General features: G+C 44.1%; 1 protein-coding gene across 1 annotated transcript; it reads right to left on the bottom strand.

Moving 5' to 3' along the window:
* Positions 1-8,666: 8,666 nt before the first annotated feature.
* Positions 8,667-16,938, bottom strand: LOC129745732 (leucine carboxyl methyltransferase 1). The gene is made up of 5 exons (XM_055739053.1): positions 16,548-16,938; positions 16,259-16,442; positions 15,844-16,195; positions 8,903-9,097; positions 8,667-8,835 (listed from the first exon to the last, which is right to left on the bottom strand). The coding sequence occupies exons 1-5, from the start codon at positions 16,761-16,763 to the stop codon at positions 8,799-8,801; spliced, it is 984 nt and encodes a 327-aa protein (XP_055595028.1). The 5' UTR covers positions 16,764-16,938; the 3' UTR covers positions 8,667-8,798.
* Positions 16,939-18,437: the final 1,499 nt, after the last annotated feature.

Genomic DNA, 18,437 nt, shown 5'->3' with positions numbered 1-18,437 from the left:
CCAAGATACTGGAAGCACTTCACTTTTGCTACTTGTTGCCCACCTACCACGAAATTGGAAAGATTTTCTGTGTTGATTTTCATCTTTCCGACATTGATTTAGAGACCTGCCTGCCTTGGTGCTTTCGGTGAGGTCGTCGAGTTTGCTCTGCATGTTTTGTTGTCGTTGGGCGAACAAAACAAAACCGCCAGCCAGGTCAAGATCGTTCAGCTGCTCAATTGTCGAGAGATTCCACGACAATCCTCGGTTTGGTCTACAGTCAATCGATCCAGTCAAGATCTCATCCATTACGACGAGAAACAGTAGAGGAGAAAAGATACATCCTTGCCTCACTCCAGCAGTTATCGGGATTGGATCATACAAGACACCGTCGTGCAGGACCTTGCACGAAAATGCCTCGTACTGTGTTTAGATGAGATAGACTAGTTTCTCTGGGGCTCCTCGTCATCTAAGAGCAGCCCAGATGTTTTCGTTGTTCAGTCGGTCAAATGCTTTTCCGAAATCAACGAACACCAGCAGAAGAGAGTCCTGGAATTCGTTTCAGTATTATTAGTAGCGTTGTGATGTGGTCCAAACATGATCGTCCGGATCGGAATCCAGCTTGTTGCCCTCGAAGTGTGCGACATCGCAAAATCCCTTCAGCAGAAACAGGCTTCGGGTCCAGATGGTATCCAGAACATTGCAGTTAAGGCCGCTATTATGGAATTTCCCGAAATGTTTCGATTCTCACTGCAAATTTGTATTGAGGAAAGTATGTTTCCAGAGGCCAAACCAAGAAAGCTATTGGGGAAACCATCTGCATACAATGCAATATACCTACTGGATACGGTTGGAAAGGTTTCGGAAAAGGTGACTGTCCAACAATCAATTCGGATTTTGAAAAGCGCAATGCACAATCGACACAGCCAGACTCAAGAAGAGAAGAGGGGATCGTTTTTGTACGGTTGTAACACTGGACGTGCACAACGCCTTCAATAGTGTCAGCTGGGCAGCGATTGCATCTTCGCTTATTTAAATAAAGATACCGAAATATCTGTGCAAATTAGTCGAAAGCTATTTCCAGGACTGTAAGCTGCATTACATGATTTTACAATGAAGGATTTCAGGAAATGGATGTTACAGTTGGAGTACCGCAAGGATCGATACTAGGCCCGGTTCTGTGGAATATTACGTGATGAGGTGCTGACATTGAGCCTGCCAGAGGGAGTAAAGTTGATTAGTTTCGCGGACGACGTCGTGCTACTAGCGACCGGTTGCTCAACGGAAATCGACCAGCTAAAAAGCTTCAGAAGTTGTAGAAGCGTTGGAGAGCTGGATGCACTCCAAGAGTTTGCAGTTGGCTCACCGCAAAACCGAGATGGTCCTGATATCAAACCTAATTTCATCGCAAAGAGCCGGGATTACAATAGGATCATGCACTAACGAATCAAAGCGCGAGCTCAAATAATTGGGTGTGATGATTGAAGACCGGCTTAGCTTCAAAAGCCACATTGAGTATGTGTGCAAGAAGGCGGCAACAGCAACGGCCGCACTTACGAGGATAATGGCGAACAATTCGGAGATCCGAAGTAGTCAGCGGAGGATTTTATTTCGATTGTGGTATCGTCAATCCTTCGATATAGAGGGGCGGCCTGGAAACTTGGCCTTAACATCCAGTGTAACTAGCAGAAGCTGAATAGTGTACAGAGGCGAATGAATTTGCGGATCATCAGTGCATACCGCACCGTTTCGTCGGAGGCTGCAAGCTAGACTGCCTTAAATTTGTATGGGAAATTTAAAACCTGTGAAATGTTATGCGCTGTAGGCTAAAATTGATCCCAGGCCTAGTACAAGAACGCATGCCAAATTTGGGCCGGATCCGATCACGGGAAGGGGTCGCTCAACGAGCCTGAAGTTTGAATTTTGAGACATTTTGTTCGGGAGAAACATGAAAAACCAGTCTTTTATCAATAACTTTGGTTCCCGTCGGCCGATTTCTTTCAAAAAAGGTTTTTCTTAAAGCCTGAATTATGAAAAATATTTCATCCCAAGACTGCATTTCGATTAGAGTTAAGATAAAAAAAAAGTTATTAGGCTTCAAAAATCGGATAACTTTTTTAAGGATGGTATTCATCACTGTAAATGAGTCGAGGCGGTCAAACATATCGACGCCTCATTAACAGTGATGAATACCACCGTTAAAAAAGTTAGCCCATTGTTCAAGCCTTATAACATTTTTATCTTAGCTCTTATCGAAATGCAGTCTTCGGATGAAATATTTTTGATAGTTAAAGCTTTAAGAAAACCCGTTTTTGAAAGAAATCGGCCGACGGGAACCAAAGTTATTGATAAAAGACTGGTTTTTCTCGTTTCTCCCGAACAAAATGTCTCAAAATCCCATACAAACTCCAGGCTCGTTGAGCGACCCCTTCCTGTGATCCGATCTCGCCCAAATTTGGCATGAGATTTAGTACAAGGCCTAGGATCAATTTTAGCCTGCAGCGCAACTTTTTCAAAAATCGGGTCATTTGGGGCACTCTACTGCAAGCGTTTTAGCGGGAGTAATGCCCAGAGCAGACATTTTTCAAGCATCATAGTTGACATGGTTGCTGATTTTCCTTCATCGTTCCCTCATTTGACTACTAGTCAAGCTTCAAGGGACTGGAAAAGCTTGACTATCGTCATGGATTTTTGTTCACGTGACGGATGTTATTTTTCAAACGACGGTCGTCAAGCAAGTTGACGGCGTCGGCTCAAAGCATTTTATGCATGATTCGAAAAAATTTGTGTATTTGGATAGCTTGTTGGGCGATTTGCCAGTGTCAAAAACAAATAAAAATCGGATTTAAAAAAACGAACACACACATATAGCATCTCAGTGAAACTTCATGTTTCTTTGAAGAGATTTAAATTCTACTTAAGACTAAAGCGTACATCTTTCAAGGATATAATGGCTAGCATCTTATTAATGCTTATACCACCAACCCACAGAAAGAGTACTATGTATGCCGTGACCGAGACTCGATCTTATGACCTCTGGCTTAGAAGACTTGAACGCTATCCTCTAGGCCACGGTCGGCGGCATTCAAAAAATAATACCAATTGCGGAATTACAATATTGTAAAGGAATTTTTATACAGATAATTATGAAACTCAATATTGTCCTTCTAGTCACTAGTCCCTAGCAATTTTCATCGGTCGTGACAGTTGATGTTACGTTCGAAAATGTCCCGGTCCCGAACTATCCTGGACTGATCTCCAAAAACGGAAACGATGATCGTTGTTTTCAGATGTTTTTCAGCCAAGACCATAACGTAACTTGTGTTTTTCGGCGTCGTCGACATGTTTTTTTTTATCTCAACATTATTCCGTCACAGTTAAAAAGACGACGACGGGCTGAAGGCGACTATGATTATTCCGACGCTTCATTTGACTGAAGGTTTAGGCCAAGGGGGGTATATAAGAACCTTGGTTGAGGCGAGATTGTTTGCTTTGTTACTCATTTGAAGGTGTCTGTTATGAATGCGACTGCTTTAACTTTTTCACAGTCACAGTTTTATGACTGATGACGGTAAATTTTGTATGCTCTGAGTCATGCCTATCTTGGTTTTGTTGGTGGAGGAAAATAGAGGCACGAAAAACTGACTGCAGCTGTGGGACAGCTCATAAAAAGGAAGGTGGATCCACTGTTTGATCCCAAACATCAAGATCAAGAAGTGGATGGAGATAAAGCCTTGCGAAGTGAATTTCTGAATGAAGCAGTTCCTAACTGGTCATGGATGTTTCATGAAGTATCACCATAGGTTCGGATATGTGACCTCGACGGTCTGCCTGACATGTGGCAACGCGGACGGGACACCCGAACACGTGGTATTCTATTGTCCAAGATTTGAAGGGACGTGCAAAAATATTCGCCGCCAGCGGTCCAGACACGACGGCCGAAAACATGTTGCAGAAGGTGTGTGATGACATCAACACTTGGTATACAGTCTACGATGGGTTCGCCCGGATAATCACTGCTCTGCAAAGGAGTTGCAGAATGTGAGCTAGGCTTAGTACGCGATCGTCGGACCAAGCAACTGTGCGACCTTATACAGGATCGGCTCAACGGGCGCGCGATGAAATTGGAAACACCAAAGCAATCGAAAATACTCCCACCAATCAAGCGTCCTGGCGCCAACGGTATTTAGCTACGGCAAACGTTAGGCCGATCGCAGATGTGGATGCGCCCATGGTTGGATAAACGAGGGCGTGGTATGAAAGTACAGGGTCCGGCAATTGAAGTGCTACATTGAAATAAACATATAAATTGATCAAAACAACATCTTTTTAATTCAAATTCATTCAATTTCTCTTGAAAACAAATTACTTTTTCAAAATTCACTGGTAAAGTTCGACTTGTTGGCCCTTGAGTTTAGCCACTCGCCGCAGACGGTCGAGGAACGCAGCGTATGAGGCCCGCAAGTGTTCTCCTGGTATTTTATTCCCAGGCTGCCACGAGATGTCGCTTCAGGACCTGCACACCTTCATGTTTCTTAGAGCAGACTTTGGCCTCCAATATACTCCAAACAGCGAAGTCCATAGGGTCCAGGTCTGGCGAACTCGCCGGCCACTCGGAGTTCGAAACGAACCCTGGAAAATGTTGCGCAATCCAAAGTTGGGTTTTCTTCGCTTTGTGAGCCGCCGCCGAGTCCTGTTGGAAAACCCAATCCAAGGAACCAAAATGTCGACGTGCCCACGATTCGACGACATTCTGTAGAACTAGTTCCCGGTATGTATTTTGGTTGATCTTCACTCCTTCAGAGACAAAAACCAGCGGAGTCCGGCCCAAACCATCACAGATGCTGGTTTCTGTCGCCGGGTCAATTCGGCATGGCTTTGTGATCTGTTTGGTAACCATTTTCTGTCGTTCTGCTTATTCACGCACTGCTGTACGGTGAAGAGTTTCTCGTTCGTTTAAACGATATTCTTCGACCTTCCTTTTGCGGCCCTCTTCAGCAGCGCCTTCGTCTCTTTACACGTTCTTATTTCTGCTTCACAGTAAGGTCTTGAATCTTTTGGATCTTGTAGGGCTTGGTCTGAAGTTTATCTTTCAGGATCCGACGGAGACTTCGATCCGATATGTTAAGATCCTTTGCCAATTTAGTGGCACTACGACGAGGATTTCTCTTAAAGCTCTTCATGACGATCTTCGCCATGGCAGGTGTCACCACAGTAGGTCGGCGTCCCCCACCACACCGATTTTTGGCACTTCCGGTCTCCAGGTATCTTTTAACTGTACGGTATACAAAACTTCTGCTCACACTTATATCGGACAGCTCACGAATTATGTCCTTCTGCCGTTTGCCAGCTAGGAACAAGGCAACCACATCGCTAAGTTTCTGTTTGAGCTCCATTTTTCTGGATAATACCTGATTACAAAAGTAACACTTACATCCAATGATAGCTAAGACTTAATGTAAACAAAGCGACGAGGGGTCGTTCAATACTGTTTCTTGTGCAACAAAATAATTACTGTTGAAGTGATGTAGCAGTTCAATTGCCGGACCTGTATTCAAGCAATCGGGAATGCCACGCATATCTTAGCAACCACCACCAACCGATTTTTTCCGATCTGAGAAACCACGATCTGTGCGGATGCCGTCAAAGTAAGACGTGTGATCACTGTTGTGGCGTGTGGGGCGATTTCTCGGTCGTGGATCCACAAAGCAACTCTTCAGGAAGAGCCACCGAAGGCAGTTAGGAGACTGCATGAATTCGTGTGTTGAAGAGGAGTGTCCAGATTCGTCTCATCGAAGCAATCCATGGGATGAATAACAACAATATCGAAAATTCGGGTTCCGGGTTATAAACACTTTGGCGATTTGTCGTCTACCGCTTGAATATTAAAAATTGCAGGTGCATAATTCCTGTCAAAGGCTTTGTTAGTTGGTTTGAAGCAGTAAAGGGTATCTCAGGATATCTTCAATCTCTGCAAGACGTCTCGCTAGGTAGAAGAGATCCCCCAAAGCTGACGAGCAGGATATTCAGGATAAGCGACTTCCGAGTCCAGATCTTTGGAAGGAGTATATATTTTTTTTACAAGTAGTTAAATAATGAGTTAAATAAAGTTTTTTTGTGGTGTTAACGCTGAAACTACCAGTAGGCTTGCAGATAGTCGGATTTTTTGACGATATCGTGCTCATGATCACCGGCGAAACAATAGAGGAAGTAGGAGACCTTGCAACGGTGTCCGTAGAAAGGGTTGGCATCTGGATGGAGAGAGTTCAGCTTCCGTTAAACCGAAGTTCTGCTGGTGACCAATAGAAGAGTTGTGCCGCACATGGAGATTACTGTTGGATGGCACACGACATCTTCGAAACAGCAGCTGAAATACCTTGAAGTAATGGTCGACAATCTCTTAAGTTTTGGTACGCATGTCAAATACTGTTGTGAAAGTGCATCGAAAGTCATAGATTCGTTGGCCTGGATTATGCCGAACTGCCATGTCTGGAGCTCCGCGATAGAGGTAGAGCGCAACAGATCCAAATTACGGAGCACACATCGGCTGATAGCCATGCGAGTTTCCTGTCCATATCAGCAGATACAACTTTTGTCATCGCGGGCATGATTTCCATCGACATAACTCTGGCGGAGGATATGGAGTGTTACGAAGCAAGAGCTGTTAGATGAGTGCGTAAAATTCAACGAGCAGCGTCAAAGCTCAAGTAGCAGGAGCAATGGGACGCATCGAACAACGCAAGATGGACGCATAATCCCACGACTTTCAGACTGGGTAAATGGGAAGTATAGAGAGGTCGACTTCTACCTGACGCAGTTCCTTTCGGGTCATGGGTACTTACTACTTACTTTCCCGGCCTAGTAGATACGGAGGAATCAGCAGAACATGCTATCTTTATCTGGCCCAGGTTTCATTTGAATTTGACAAGCTAATGGTAGGTCTTGGGCCTCGTATGACATTACAATTCAAAAGCAACGCGATCTTAGGGCGCGGTATAACCCTAATCTGGACTCATACGTGTGGTGGGACTTAAAAGGTCTCACGTACTCAGCAAAAGGAAGCGGAGATACCATTCGGGGTGGTCGTGGCGGGATTCTAGCTTGGAAATTTCTCAATCGGCCTTGCCTTGGTGGTTAGAAATCCTGCGGCAGTGGATGCTGTGACGGGCGCGAGTTACTATGAAAGCGTTACCTAACCGGCAAACGTCTCGGGGTCTTCCGTATCAGTCTGAAGTTGGCAAAAGAGGAAAAGGAACAGGAGAAAAAAGAGAAAGGAAGGAAGAAGAGAAAAAAAAATCTTACTTAAATCCAAATTCTGAATTTAAAATCTCAATTTGAAATATGAATCTGAAATTCCAATTCAATTCTGAATTTGAAATCTGGTTCCAACTTTGGCTTTGCTTAGCTGTATCTTATTTCTTAATAATTCGATTGTCATTTTCATAGAACACTGGAATAATAATTAAGATGCTTTGAATCTGCGAATCGGATCATATGGACCAGAACAGCTTCGGTGGGTTAAAAAACCTGCATTACAATAAAATAAATAACCAATCGTAAAAGACCGCAAACCATCCCAGAAATGCTGTGATACACACATACGGTTCAATAAACCACAAAGCCCAGTAATTCCATTTGCATGGTACTTTTTTTTTAATTTTCCATCACTTACGATAAAGAGCAACAAGTTTTTTTTTTTTTGACTGAGTGTTTGGTAGAACGATGATTTTACACCTACTGAAAAACTGACAATTACGTTGACGTTTTTTTCTGCCGCCAAGTGCTTTTGCTGTCGTTGCTACTGCTAGTGGTAAGACTTTTGAAAGATAAACCGAACTAGAAGGTCTTTGAACAGTTTCGCCTTTGTTAATATGGCCTCTAGATTTGCAAGGCAACAAAATTAAAGAAGTCACCATAGTTAAAAGAGTGAGCTGTTTAAAGCTAAATGGGCGTAATTCATGGGGAACGCAATTCAAACTCTGTAGGGTATGTGCGAGACGAAAAAATTTGTTAAAATCTATCTACAGTAATGACAATCCCGGTAACATGGTACTCCTAAGGTCGAAGGGTTGTTACTTCATGACTATTCTGTTTCTTTGATGTAGATTGGGTAGTACAATAGTGTATATGTATAAGGTATCTGTCTACTGTAAAGTTTTGTCTGCCTCTATCGTCGTCGTATAGATTTGATCTTTCCACATATGAATTTGATTTGTGATTTGCATGTCACGATAACATCACACTACACTGATGAATAGTTAGAATTCAACACTTTAAAGTTTGGTTATTGACCTCTGACATGATATAGTTTTGTGTTTATCATTTATTTTGCTCAAACAGTCCTACACACAAGTTCGTCTGGTTTAAGCTTAAGGCTCGTTTGGAGCTGAAATACATTTCTTCACAACTATAGATAAAACAAAAGCTTTAAAAACGAAATTCGGGTGCATATCGAAATGTTTCAGAAACATTTATTTGACAGCCAACACCAACATTCTGTTCAATTAGATTTATTGTTAAATAACCTATCTCGCTTTTCTTGTTTTAAAAATTCTAACCCAATACGTAATTCACACACGCATTTTAGTATATCAACCCGACAGAACTACAAAAGGATTTTTAGAAAATTGCGGGATGCCAAAGCTTTTACACAAAGTTGGCATCCATTTTTTTTTTTTTTCAAAGGATCGATATACTGATAAACTTTTTTTTAACTTAGAAGGAACCTAAAATGGACTAATTCATCACTTAATGAAATATGGATAAATAAATAAGTTCAACATCTGCCACAAGCAATCACTGCGCGTTCCGCGATTCGCCTAATCAATATTCAACGAAGAAAGTCGTTTTTCGACGCTGTGAATTAATTGATGTCTTTAGCATTACACGGACAAAAAAGAGATAAACATGAAATACTACTTACGTGATTTCGATATCCTGAAACAGGTCGCCAATCCAGGCCACCGAAATGCAGTAGTGCTGAAACAGTTGCATCAACAGTTCGGCCTCGTCCAGCATTTCGACGCGTTCGATGCGGGCTCGCTCAGCCGCAGGGATGCTGTGGTAGATCTGAACCATGTCCCAGGCGCGGGCGCCGTGCCAGTTGCAGTTCAAGAACCTACAAAAAAAATTAATAAGAACTATTGAACTCAGATTCAAAATAAAATTGTAATTGTAATTGTGCTTTATCGATTTAACGTCAGCCCATCGATATAAAATCATAGTTGTTCCGTTTCTGTCAATCTGCCAGCACGGAAGTAGTCGACAAAAAATGACCGTTGAAAATTACTGGCAACACGAGCGAAAAATAACGGTCAGTTAGAGAAAATTTTCCATCCGATTCACATCGCAATTTTGTATCTCTTATTATTAGAAGTTAAAGTTGTTTGAGTAAATTATTCGTTTTATTATTCGAAGTGGAACCGTCCTCCCCATTAGAAGGAAATCAAATCGATCCGACCCGCATCCGCCCGAAGAATTTCCGACCCGAAATCGTCCGACGTCCACGCTAATCCAACCTAATACAGTCCACCCGCACTTTGTTCAGCGCCCGAACATTGGTCCTGTTTCGAACCGGATTTGAACCGAAGAAAGATGCCGCTCAACAGAACGCCCCCGAAAGGTTCCGCCAGATTAGATCCCGACGAAACGAACGACTTCTTAGGTTTTCCGAATCCGAACGAACATAACCTCCAAAGCGACGGTTCCGAGTCCCCACGTGATCAAACTCAAACAATGTTCCCGAATCCGATGGTACCGCTTGCATCTTTCGAGCAGCCGGCCGCTGCTGTCGACGCCGAAACGATGAAGCAGCTTTCTTCACTGTTCCGCCAACGCAATCAAGTGTACCAAAAGGTTGCCCGAATCCACAGCGCAGTGGAGGGAATGCTTCTGGATTTACCGCAGCTAAAGGTGTACACCCGAAAACTGGAAGCAGCATATGGTGAATTCTCCAGTTTTCACAGCCAAATAGTCGCCCTGTTACCCGCCGAAGACCTAACCTCACAAGAGGAAAACTACATCCGCTTCGAGCAGCTGTACGACTGGACGTCCGCCAGCATCGAAGCCCAAATCATCGACCATCAACATCCTCCACCACATCCGCAAGTCATCGTGCACCAACAGCCGCTGAAAGCGCCATTCCCGACATTCGACGGTGAGTACACCAATTGGCCCAAATTCAAAGCGATGTTTCAGGATGTGATGGCTCAGTCGCGCGATTCCGATGCGATTAAGCTGTACCACCTGGACAAAGCACTCATCGGAGCAGCCGCTGGCGTTCTAGACGCCAAAACGATCAACGATGGGAACTACGCACACGCATGGAGAATCCTCACCGAGAGATTCGAAAATCATCGCATCATCGTCGAGACCCACATCCGTGGCTTGCTCTCGCTGAAAAAGATGACATCCGAATCCTACAAAGAACTGCGGAATCTTCTCGACGAGTGTTCCAAGCATGTCGAGTGTCTCGATTATCTGCAGCAAGAATTGACTGGAGTGTCCGAATTGATGGTCGTTTTCTTGCTGACGTCAGCTTTGGATCCATCAACACGGAAGGTTTGGGAACAAACACTCAAATCCGGAGAGTTGCCGAAATACCGATCCACGATTGCTTTCCTCAAGAGTCAGTGCCAAGTGTTGGAACGATGCGAATCCATTTGCCCGATCCCGATTCCGAAACCATCTACAAACAAACACACTCAACCGAAGGTCCCCAATCAGCGGTCGTACGCAGCAACCGCAGCGTTCGACAAACCGTCCATCCAATGTGCGTTTTGTGATGGCCCGCACCGGAATTTCCAATACAACAAGCTGTCCATTCTATCCAGTGCCGAAAGAATGGAAAAGGTTCGAGCTTCCGGAGTGTGCTACAATTGCTTAACCAAGGGCCATCGCTCGAAGGATTGTCCATCAACCAAGAACTGCCAGAAGTGTGGTAAGCGACATCACACTCAGCTCCACGAAGAACAACAACAACCTAAACCGATGGCTACACCCACCACCCAAATCGATGCGCCTTCTCAAGCCGCACAACAACCAACGGTTTCGTCCATGCCATGCAATTACACTGCTTCTCCCAAAACAGTGTTGTTGCTCACCGCTGTCGTTCACGTCCTGGATAACGACAACCAACCCCAAACCTGCCGAGTTCTTCTTGACAGTGGGTCCCAGGTAAATTTCATCACCGATCAGCTGGCCAGCACGCTGCGTCTCGAGAAACGAAAGGTCGACGTTCCAATTGGTGGCATCAACGAAATTAAAACTGTCGCCCGCCATCTCATCAAGGTTCACCTCCAATCACGCTGTAGTGATTTCCGCACCGAGCTAGAATGTCTAGTCATCCCGAAGGTGACTGGTCCGATCCCATCAATCAACATCGACATCACCGATTGGCATTTCCCCCATGGTGTCCAATTAGCAGATCCGAACTTCTTCAAGCCCGACAAAATCGATCTACTGATTGGAGCAGCACTGTTCTTTGACATCCTCAAGACCGGCCATCTCATACTGGATCCTTGTTTACCCGAACTCCGAGAGTCACACCTTGGTTGGCTTGTGACTGGTACCCTGAAATCGAAATCCAACTATGAGCCCATCCAATATGCCCAACTAGCCTCGGTGGAATCCATCGAAAATTCCATCACCAGATTCTGGGAACTTGAGGAAGTTCCAACCGCTCCGAAAACGACAGCCGAAGAGCAGCAATGTGAGGAACATTTTGTTGCCACCCACATCCGTGATGTTTCCGGTAGGTACACCGTTCGATTGCCGTTAAAACCAAATGCCGACAAGCTGGACTGCTGCCGAAATCTAGCATTGAAAAGGTTTTTCATGCTGGAAAATCGTTTGCAGCGAAATCCCGAACTGTGGTCACAGTATGTTGAATTCATTCGTGAATACCAACTACTGGGTCACTGCCAAACAATCAACGAAGCCGACGACCCGCCCCAGCGTGGGAAATATTATCTTCCACATCACGCTGTACTTCGCCCCAGCAGCACCACCACAAAATGCAGAGTGGTGTTCGATGGAAGTGCAAAATCATCCCCGTCTGGTCTTTCCCTCAACAACGTCCTCACTGTCGGCCCAGTGGTTCAAAACGACTTGTTTAGCATTATGCTAAGGTTCCGCAAACATCGTTACGTTTTTACTGCTGACATCGCCAAAATGTACCGACAAGTACGAGTGCATCCCGACGACACTGGTTATCAACGCATTTTCTGGAGAGAAAACCCGAAACACCCCCTGCAGGTTCTAGAGTTGACAACCGTCACCTATGGGACCGCATCAGCTCCGTTTCAAGCAACCAGGTGCTTGATACAACTCGCCGACGACGAGGGAGACAAGTTTCCCAAAGCTGCTGACATTCTGAGACATGATTGCTATGTTGACGATATCATGTCTGGTTCCGACAACATCGACGACGCCATTGAAATTCAACGACAACTGAAGGCCATTCTACTGAAGGGTGGTTTTCCTGTCCACAAATGGTGCTCCAACTCAACCCAATTGCTCGAACACATCCCGGTGAATGAGCGAGAAACCACCAAACGTTACGACGAATTCGACATCAACGAAGCGATTAAGGTCCTAGGCGTACTGTGGGTGCCTAGTACTGATCAACTTTTAATTGCCCGATGCACTCCCCCGATAGTGAACGAAAAGCAGCCCACCACGAAACGAATTGTGTGTTCCGAAATCGCCAAATTGTTTGATCCATTGGGATTGATATCGCCAACCATCGTCATCGCCAAACTCCTGGTTCAACAACTTTGGCGAAAGAAGTTGGATTGTGACGATCATCTCGACAACGACAGCCTCAAGCATTGGAACGAGCTCCGGGAGTCACTTTCTCACCTCAACGAAATTGCAATCCCCCGCCAGGTGACATTCAACGACGCTGTGGCTTATGAGCTGCATGGTTTCGCCGACGCTTCTATGGTAGCATATGGTGCATGTGTCTACATACGAAGCATTTTCCCCGATGGTTCCTGTAAGGTTCGCTTGCTGAGTAGCAAATCGAAAGTCGCCCCCCTCCACGAATTGTCCATCCCAAGGAAAGAATTGTGTGCTGCAGTACTTCTAGTCAAATTGGTGACAAAGATTGTTTTCTTTATTGACATCAATTTTCGCCAAGTTCTACTTTGGTCCGACAGCCAAATCGTTTTGGCTTGGATCAAAAAACACCCCGACCGACTTGAGATTTTTGTGCGCAATCGAATTGCTGAAATTAATCTCCACACCCAACAAGAACAGTGGCATTACGTTCCATCGCAGTTCAATCCAGCCGATATTGTGTCGAGAGGCCAACTGCCGTTCCCACTGAGCCAAAATACGACGTGGTGGGAAGGCCCACAATTCCTGACCGAAGCAACTTTCATCGAAGAGCGCCCAGAAGACATCCCCGATGATGAATTGCCGGAGTTAAAAGTCAACTTGGTGACTACTCTGGCAACCAATCAAAAACCGTTGGACGTTTTCACCGATGTGAGCTGTTTCCGAAGGCTGCAACGAATTATCGCCTGGGTGTTGAGGTATCTAAACAACCGCCGCAAGCCAAAAGAGGAACGTGTGTTGCATCCGCATTTAACTATCGCCGAGCTTCGAAATTCCATGTTGGTCATCGTTCGTGTCATTCAACGTTTGGAATTTGACGACGAAATCAAACGAGTCCGAAAAGGTGTCCCGTGCAAACGATTAGCAGCTCTCAATCCCATCCTGTCCGACGGTCTTCTTCGAGTTGGTGGTCGACTGAGACATTCCAACTTGCCCGACGAATCAAAGCATCAGCTCATCCTACCAAACAACAATCCGATCACAAAGCTACTGGTCCGAGCTTTGCACCTTGAGCTTCTCCATGTGGGTCCGAGCGGGCTCATCTCAGCGCTTAGACAACGTTTCTGGTTGCTTAACGCCCGTTCAACCGTTCGCAATGTTACACGGCAATGCATCAAGTGTTTCCGTGTGAATCCAACTAACGTCCAGCAACTGATGGGTAAATTGCCAAAGCAGCGTGTGGTGTTTTCCTCGCCGTTCAACATCACCGGTGTCGATTATGCTGGTCCAATCCAAGTGAAGCAAGGTAAATATCGTCCGAAGGTGGTCAAGGCTTACGTCTCGGTCTTCGTGTGCATGGCCACAAAAGCAATCCATCTGGAATTGGTGTCAGATTTGACGACCGATGCATTCATCGCTGCCCTGGAGAGGTTCGTCAGCCGCCGAGGGATGGTTGCCGAACTGCATTCCGATAATGCAACCAACTTTAAAGGTGCCAGCAACGAACTCCATCAATTGTACCAGCAGTTCCAGGATCAGCAACAAGCCAACAGAATCGAGAGGTATTGCCAGTCAAAAGAAATCGCTTGGCATTTCATACCGCCAAATGCTCCCGAGTTCGGTGGCCTTTGGGAAGCCGCTGTAAAGAGCACCAAATATCACCTGAAGCGAGTCATCGGTACCACTTTGTTGTCCTTCGAAGAAATGGCCACTTTGTTATGTAAAATCGAAGCCATCCTCAACTCCAGGCCCTTGTATGTTGTTTCGAACGATCCTGCTGATCCAGAGGTAATATCGCCAGCCCATTTTCTTATCGGTCGACCATTGACAGCACCATCAGGCCCTACCTATTGTGATGAGAAAATAGGACGATTAAATAGATGGCAACATATTCAACTTATGCGTGAGCACTTTTGGAGAGCTTGGTCCAGGGACTATTTGTCATCTCTTCAGGTGCGTAAGAAGAACACATCCGTGCAAGATAACATCAAACCTGGCATGATCGTTATCCTCCATGACAACAACCGACCCCCCCTCGAATGGAAACTTGGCCGCATCACAGCTGTGTTCCCTGGCGATGATAATTTGGTTCGCGCCGTAGATGTCTTCAGCGAAGGTTCAACATATCGTCGTGCTATCACCAAGATATCGCTCCTACCAATAGAGGACAACAAGTCACCATCCCCGGCCGGAATATGTTCCGTTTCTGTCAATCTGCCAGCACGGAAGTAGTCGACAAAAATGACCGTTGAAAATTACTGGCAACACGAGCGAAAAATAACGGTCAGTTAGAGAAAATTTTCCATCCGATTCACATCGCAATTTTGTATCTCTTATTATTAGAAGTTAAAGTTGTTTGAGTAAATTATTCGTTTTATTATTCGAAGTGGAACCGTCCTCCCCATTAGAAGGAAATCAAATCGATCCGACCCGCATCCGCCCGAAGAATTTCCGACCCGAAATCGTCCGACGCCCACGCTAATCCAACCTAATACAGTCCACCCGCACTTTGTTCAGCGCCCGAACAATAGTTAATTAAAATTAAAAAAAAAAACTATTATTGAACATAAGACTAGATCCGATATCAAGACCGATTTCCCAGGATTCAGATATCAGGTTAAGATTTCAGATTCTCAATTCAGAATCCAGCTTCAGTTTTAAGATTGAGATTTTAGATTCAGTGTTCTGATTCAGATTTTGGATTTAGATTTTAGTTTCAGATGTCAGTTTTTGATTTGAAACTACAGATTCAGATGCAAATTTCAGATTCAGTTTCATACTCAGATTTCGGATTCAGATTTCAGATTCAGATTTCAGATTTTGGTCTCCGATTCAGACTTCAAATTTTGGTCTCCGATTCAGATTTCAGATCCAGAATTCAAATTTCAGATTCAGATTTTAGTTTCAAATTTAAGATTTAGATTTCAAATTCAGATATCCAATTCAAATTACAGATTCAGATTCCAGATTCGGATTTCATTTTCAGAATCTTAATTCGAATTTCAAATTTAGATTTTTAAATTCAGTCCAAATATTCTACAATCTTGCCAAAACAGGTTTATAAAATTGTAAAATTTCACTCACCTAGAAGTTTGTGTCTCCAGCGACACGCAAGCTTCTACTCCGGCCAAACTGCAGCCCCGTTGCCGCAAATTGTTCAGCATCACGTCTCCGAATCGATCGTTCATATTGACCTGCTCATAGTTAACGAAAACGGCCGACTGGAAGTTGGAGGCGAACCACTTGAGCAGGTTGTTACTGTTTTGCGTTTCGATGTAGACCAGCACACATTCGGCCAGAAAGATTGTGGGGATGCTGAAGTCCACCTCGGACTGCTGCAGCTTTAGAGCGACTTCGTCGATGTTCCGCAGATCCACGCCCACGATGTGGTAGTTGGTTGAGTGCAGATCCGTAGGACTCAGTCGAACTTCTCCGTCTAAAATTGAAAAAAAAAATCCGTATTATGAATTATTAAACTACACCAAAAATTCTAAATTACCTTCAACGTGAATTTTCTCAAGCAAACTTTTGTTCCTTTTGATTTGGTAACACTTCCGAGCGGTCACTGTTGGGAAATCAAGCTCCACGAAATTGCTAATCATATGACCGGACTCACGAAGCCTCCAATACAAAGTATCAAAACCGCACCCAAGGTTGATAATTTGGCACTTGTCTCCAGTTTTCTAAAAGAAAAGAAATTGAATGTTCAAAACAGTAAAAACAAATCCTACTCGACCCCAGCATCCCCTAACAGAAAAACTAGCAACAGGGTTCATCCGGGGACTCACCTTGAAAAACTTTTCGATGCACATCTCGATCCCCTTGACCCGGGCAAAGTAACCCCGGTTGATTTCCGGTGCCTTCCGATCCGGGCTACGCACAAAGTACCCGATATAGTCATCCTTCCAGTAGCCCAGCTTTACTGCGGATCTTTTGCAATTGCTGGCATCGTCATTGGTGGAAATGACGGCCTCGTCGCAGGGATGAAATGCTGGCGGTTCCATCCGGTAGTCGGTGGCAGAACTGCTACTGCTGCTGCTGCTCCGACGGAGAAGTGGCCCTGAGGATTCCGTTTTGGCTTCGGGTGGGTTTTCGTTGCCGATTGCAAGGTAAAAATGGAAACTGCACAACCCGTTCGATGTTGCGAATGCAAAATTTTCTCGCGGAAACTTTTTTTTTGTTGTGTTATTGACAGTTTGGGACTTCGAGCAGCGGGATTTCAAGCAGATAGGCGTTACAATTCGTTATGAGTTTTTTCTAGCATGGACAACAACCTACAAGCTGCGTTCACAGAGCATATTCGAGTTGATCAAGAACAGAGGTACCAAAAGTCCTGATTTTCGAGATATTTTTGAAAAACTCTCGAGTAGCCTATAGATTTTTCTAATGCCATATTCGTTTTCATCCTGGTGGTGCACCGGTAGTGCACCAAGTGCTGTCAAAGCGTTTTTTTTATATGAAGATGACAGCAGTTGGTGCACAACCATCTTTCCACCAGATGAAAACGAATATGGCATAAATTGTAGTGAACCTGTATATAAGAGAAGTGACATCTGAAACACAAAATTCCAATCGAGCAAAAGAACTGTCAAAATCGATTCCAATCGATCCGAGCATTTTGTCGCAGAGCTTTTACCTTTCTTATTGAAAACTCAACCAAGGAAGGTATTGTGATTGTTGTTATAGTTCAAACAAATAATTTTTTAGTTGGTCATATGAATTTATGATTAGGTGCAATTTTTTTCAATGCTTTGGTGAATCGTGTTTCTAGTTAGAAAACTAACTGATTATTAACGAAATTCAAGTCATTCATACCGTCTATCGCGATCCTTCGGGCATCGAGTTCAATATTGTTTTGTTGGATTGAAGGAGCGTTCACTTTAGAGCTTGAACATTGAGCCAGAAAACAGTGCTGGGGATTTTTTTTGTCCAAGATTTCGGCGATGTTGCCACATATTTTATTTTAAGAGGGATCAGATGTCGCTTCTCTTATATGAAGGTTCCCTACTAAATTGGTTTCTAAAATGTCCAGATTTATCCCAATTTTTATAAAAACATCTCAAATATAATCAAATTTGTAGTTGAACCGAATAAATCTGTAATAAAATAGTTGAACCCATTTAGCAGATGGTATAATGTTCGGTTCAGATGATATTTTTCAAATGGTGCTTTACAGGCCAGCCCAAAAGCTTCTTAATTCCTACTTACATACCTAAGGGTCCGGCGCCTATTGACCGACGCATAGGGCTGAGCTTCTTAATGCTGTTGCATAAATCAAGGCCTTTGCAGCACCTGTATTTCGCCTTCATTTATGCAATCTAAGTAGAGCTGCTGATTTGTCGTTTTGAGTTGTCCTGATTTTTGACGAAACCACCGCTGTCACCCCTAATAAAGAATCAAGAAACATTTTGCTGGAATTCCGAACGAAATATAAATAGGGAATGGTTCCTCTTAGTAAAAAAAAATTAAAACGGTTCCGTTTTCAGCTTTTATGATTTAGTCTTGCGAAAATGTACGTTTGTCGCAGAGGAACAAAAATGAACACGGAAAATAAAAAAAAGGTAAAATTTACCTTTTTGCGTGGTGAATTTTTTCCACCCCTCTTTCGAGGTAAATTTTACCTTTTTTTTATTCACCTAGCAAAAAGGTAAATTTTACCTTTTTTCAATCCACCTAGC

Source organism: Uranotaenia lowii, chromosome 2, assembly GCF_029784155.1.
Source record: "Uranotaenia lowii strain MFRU-FL chromosome 2, ASM2978415v1, whole genome shotgun sequence".
Lineage (NCBI taxonomy): Eukaryota > Metazoa > Arthropoda > Insecta > Diptera > Culicidae > Uranotaenia > Uranotaenia lowii.
This window is presented reverse-complemented; position numbering and strand designations above follow the sequence as displayed.

What these genes read in the sequence shown, in the direction of transcription:
- LOC129745732 (XM_055739053.1), bottom strand. Translation starts at nt 16,763, where the DNA reads ATGGAACCGCCAGCATTTCATCCCTGCGACGAGGCCGTCATTTCCACC. An exon ending in TGAGAAAATTCACGTTGAAG is followed by an intron (nt 16,196 to 16,258) that starts GTAATTTAGAAT and finishes TTTCAATTTTAG; the next exon opens with ACGGAGAAGTTCGACTGAGT. An exon ending in TTTCAGGATATCGAAATCAC is followed by an intron (nt 8,836 to 8,902) that starts GTAAGTAGTATT and finishes ATTAATTCACAG; the next exon opens with CGTCGAAAAACGACTTTCTT.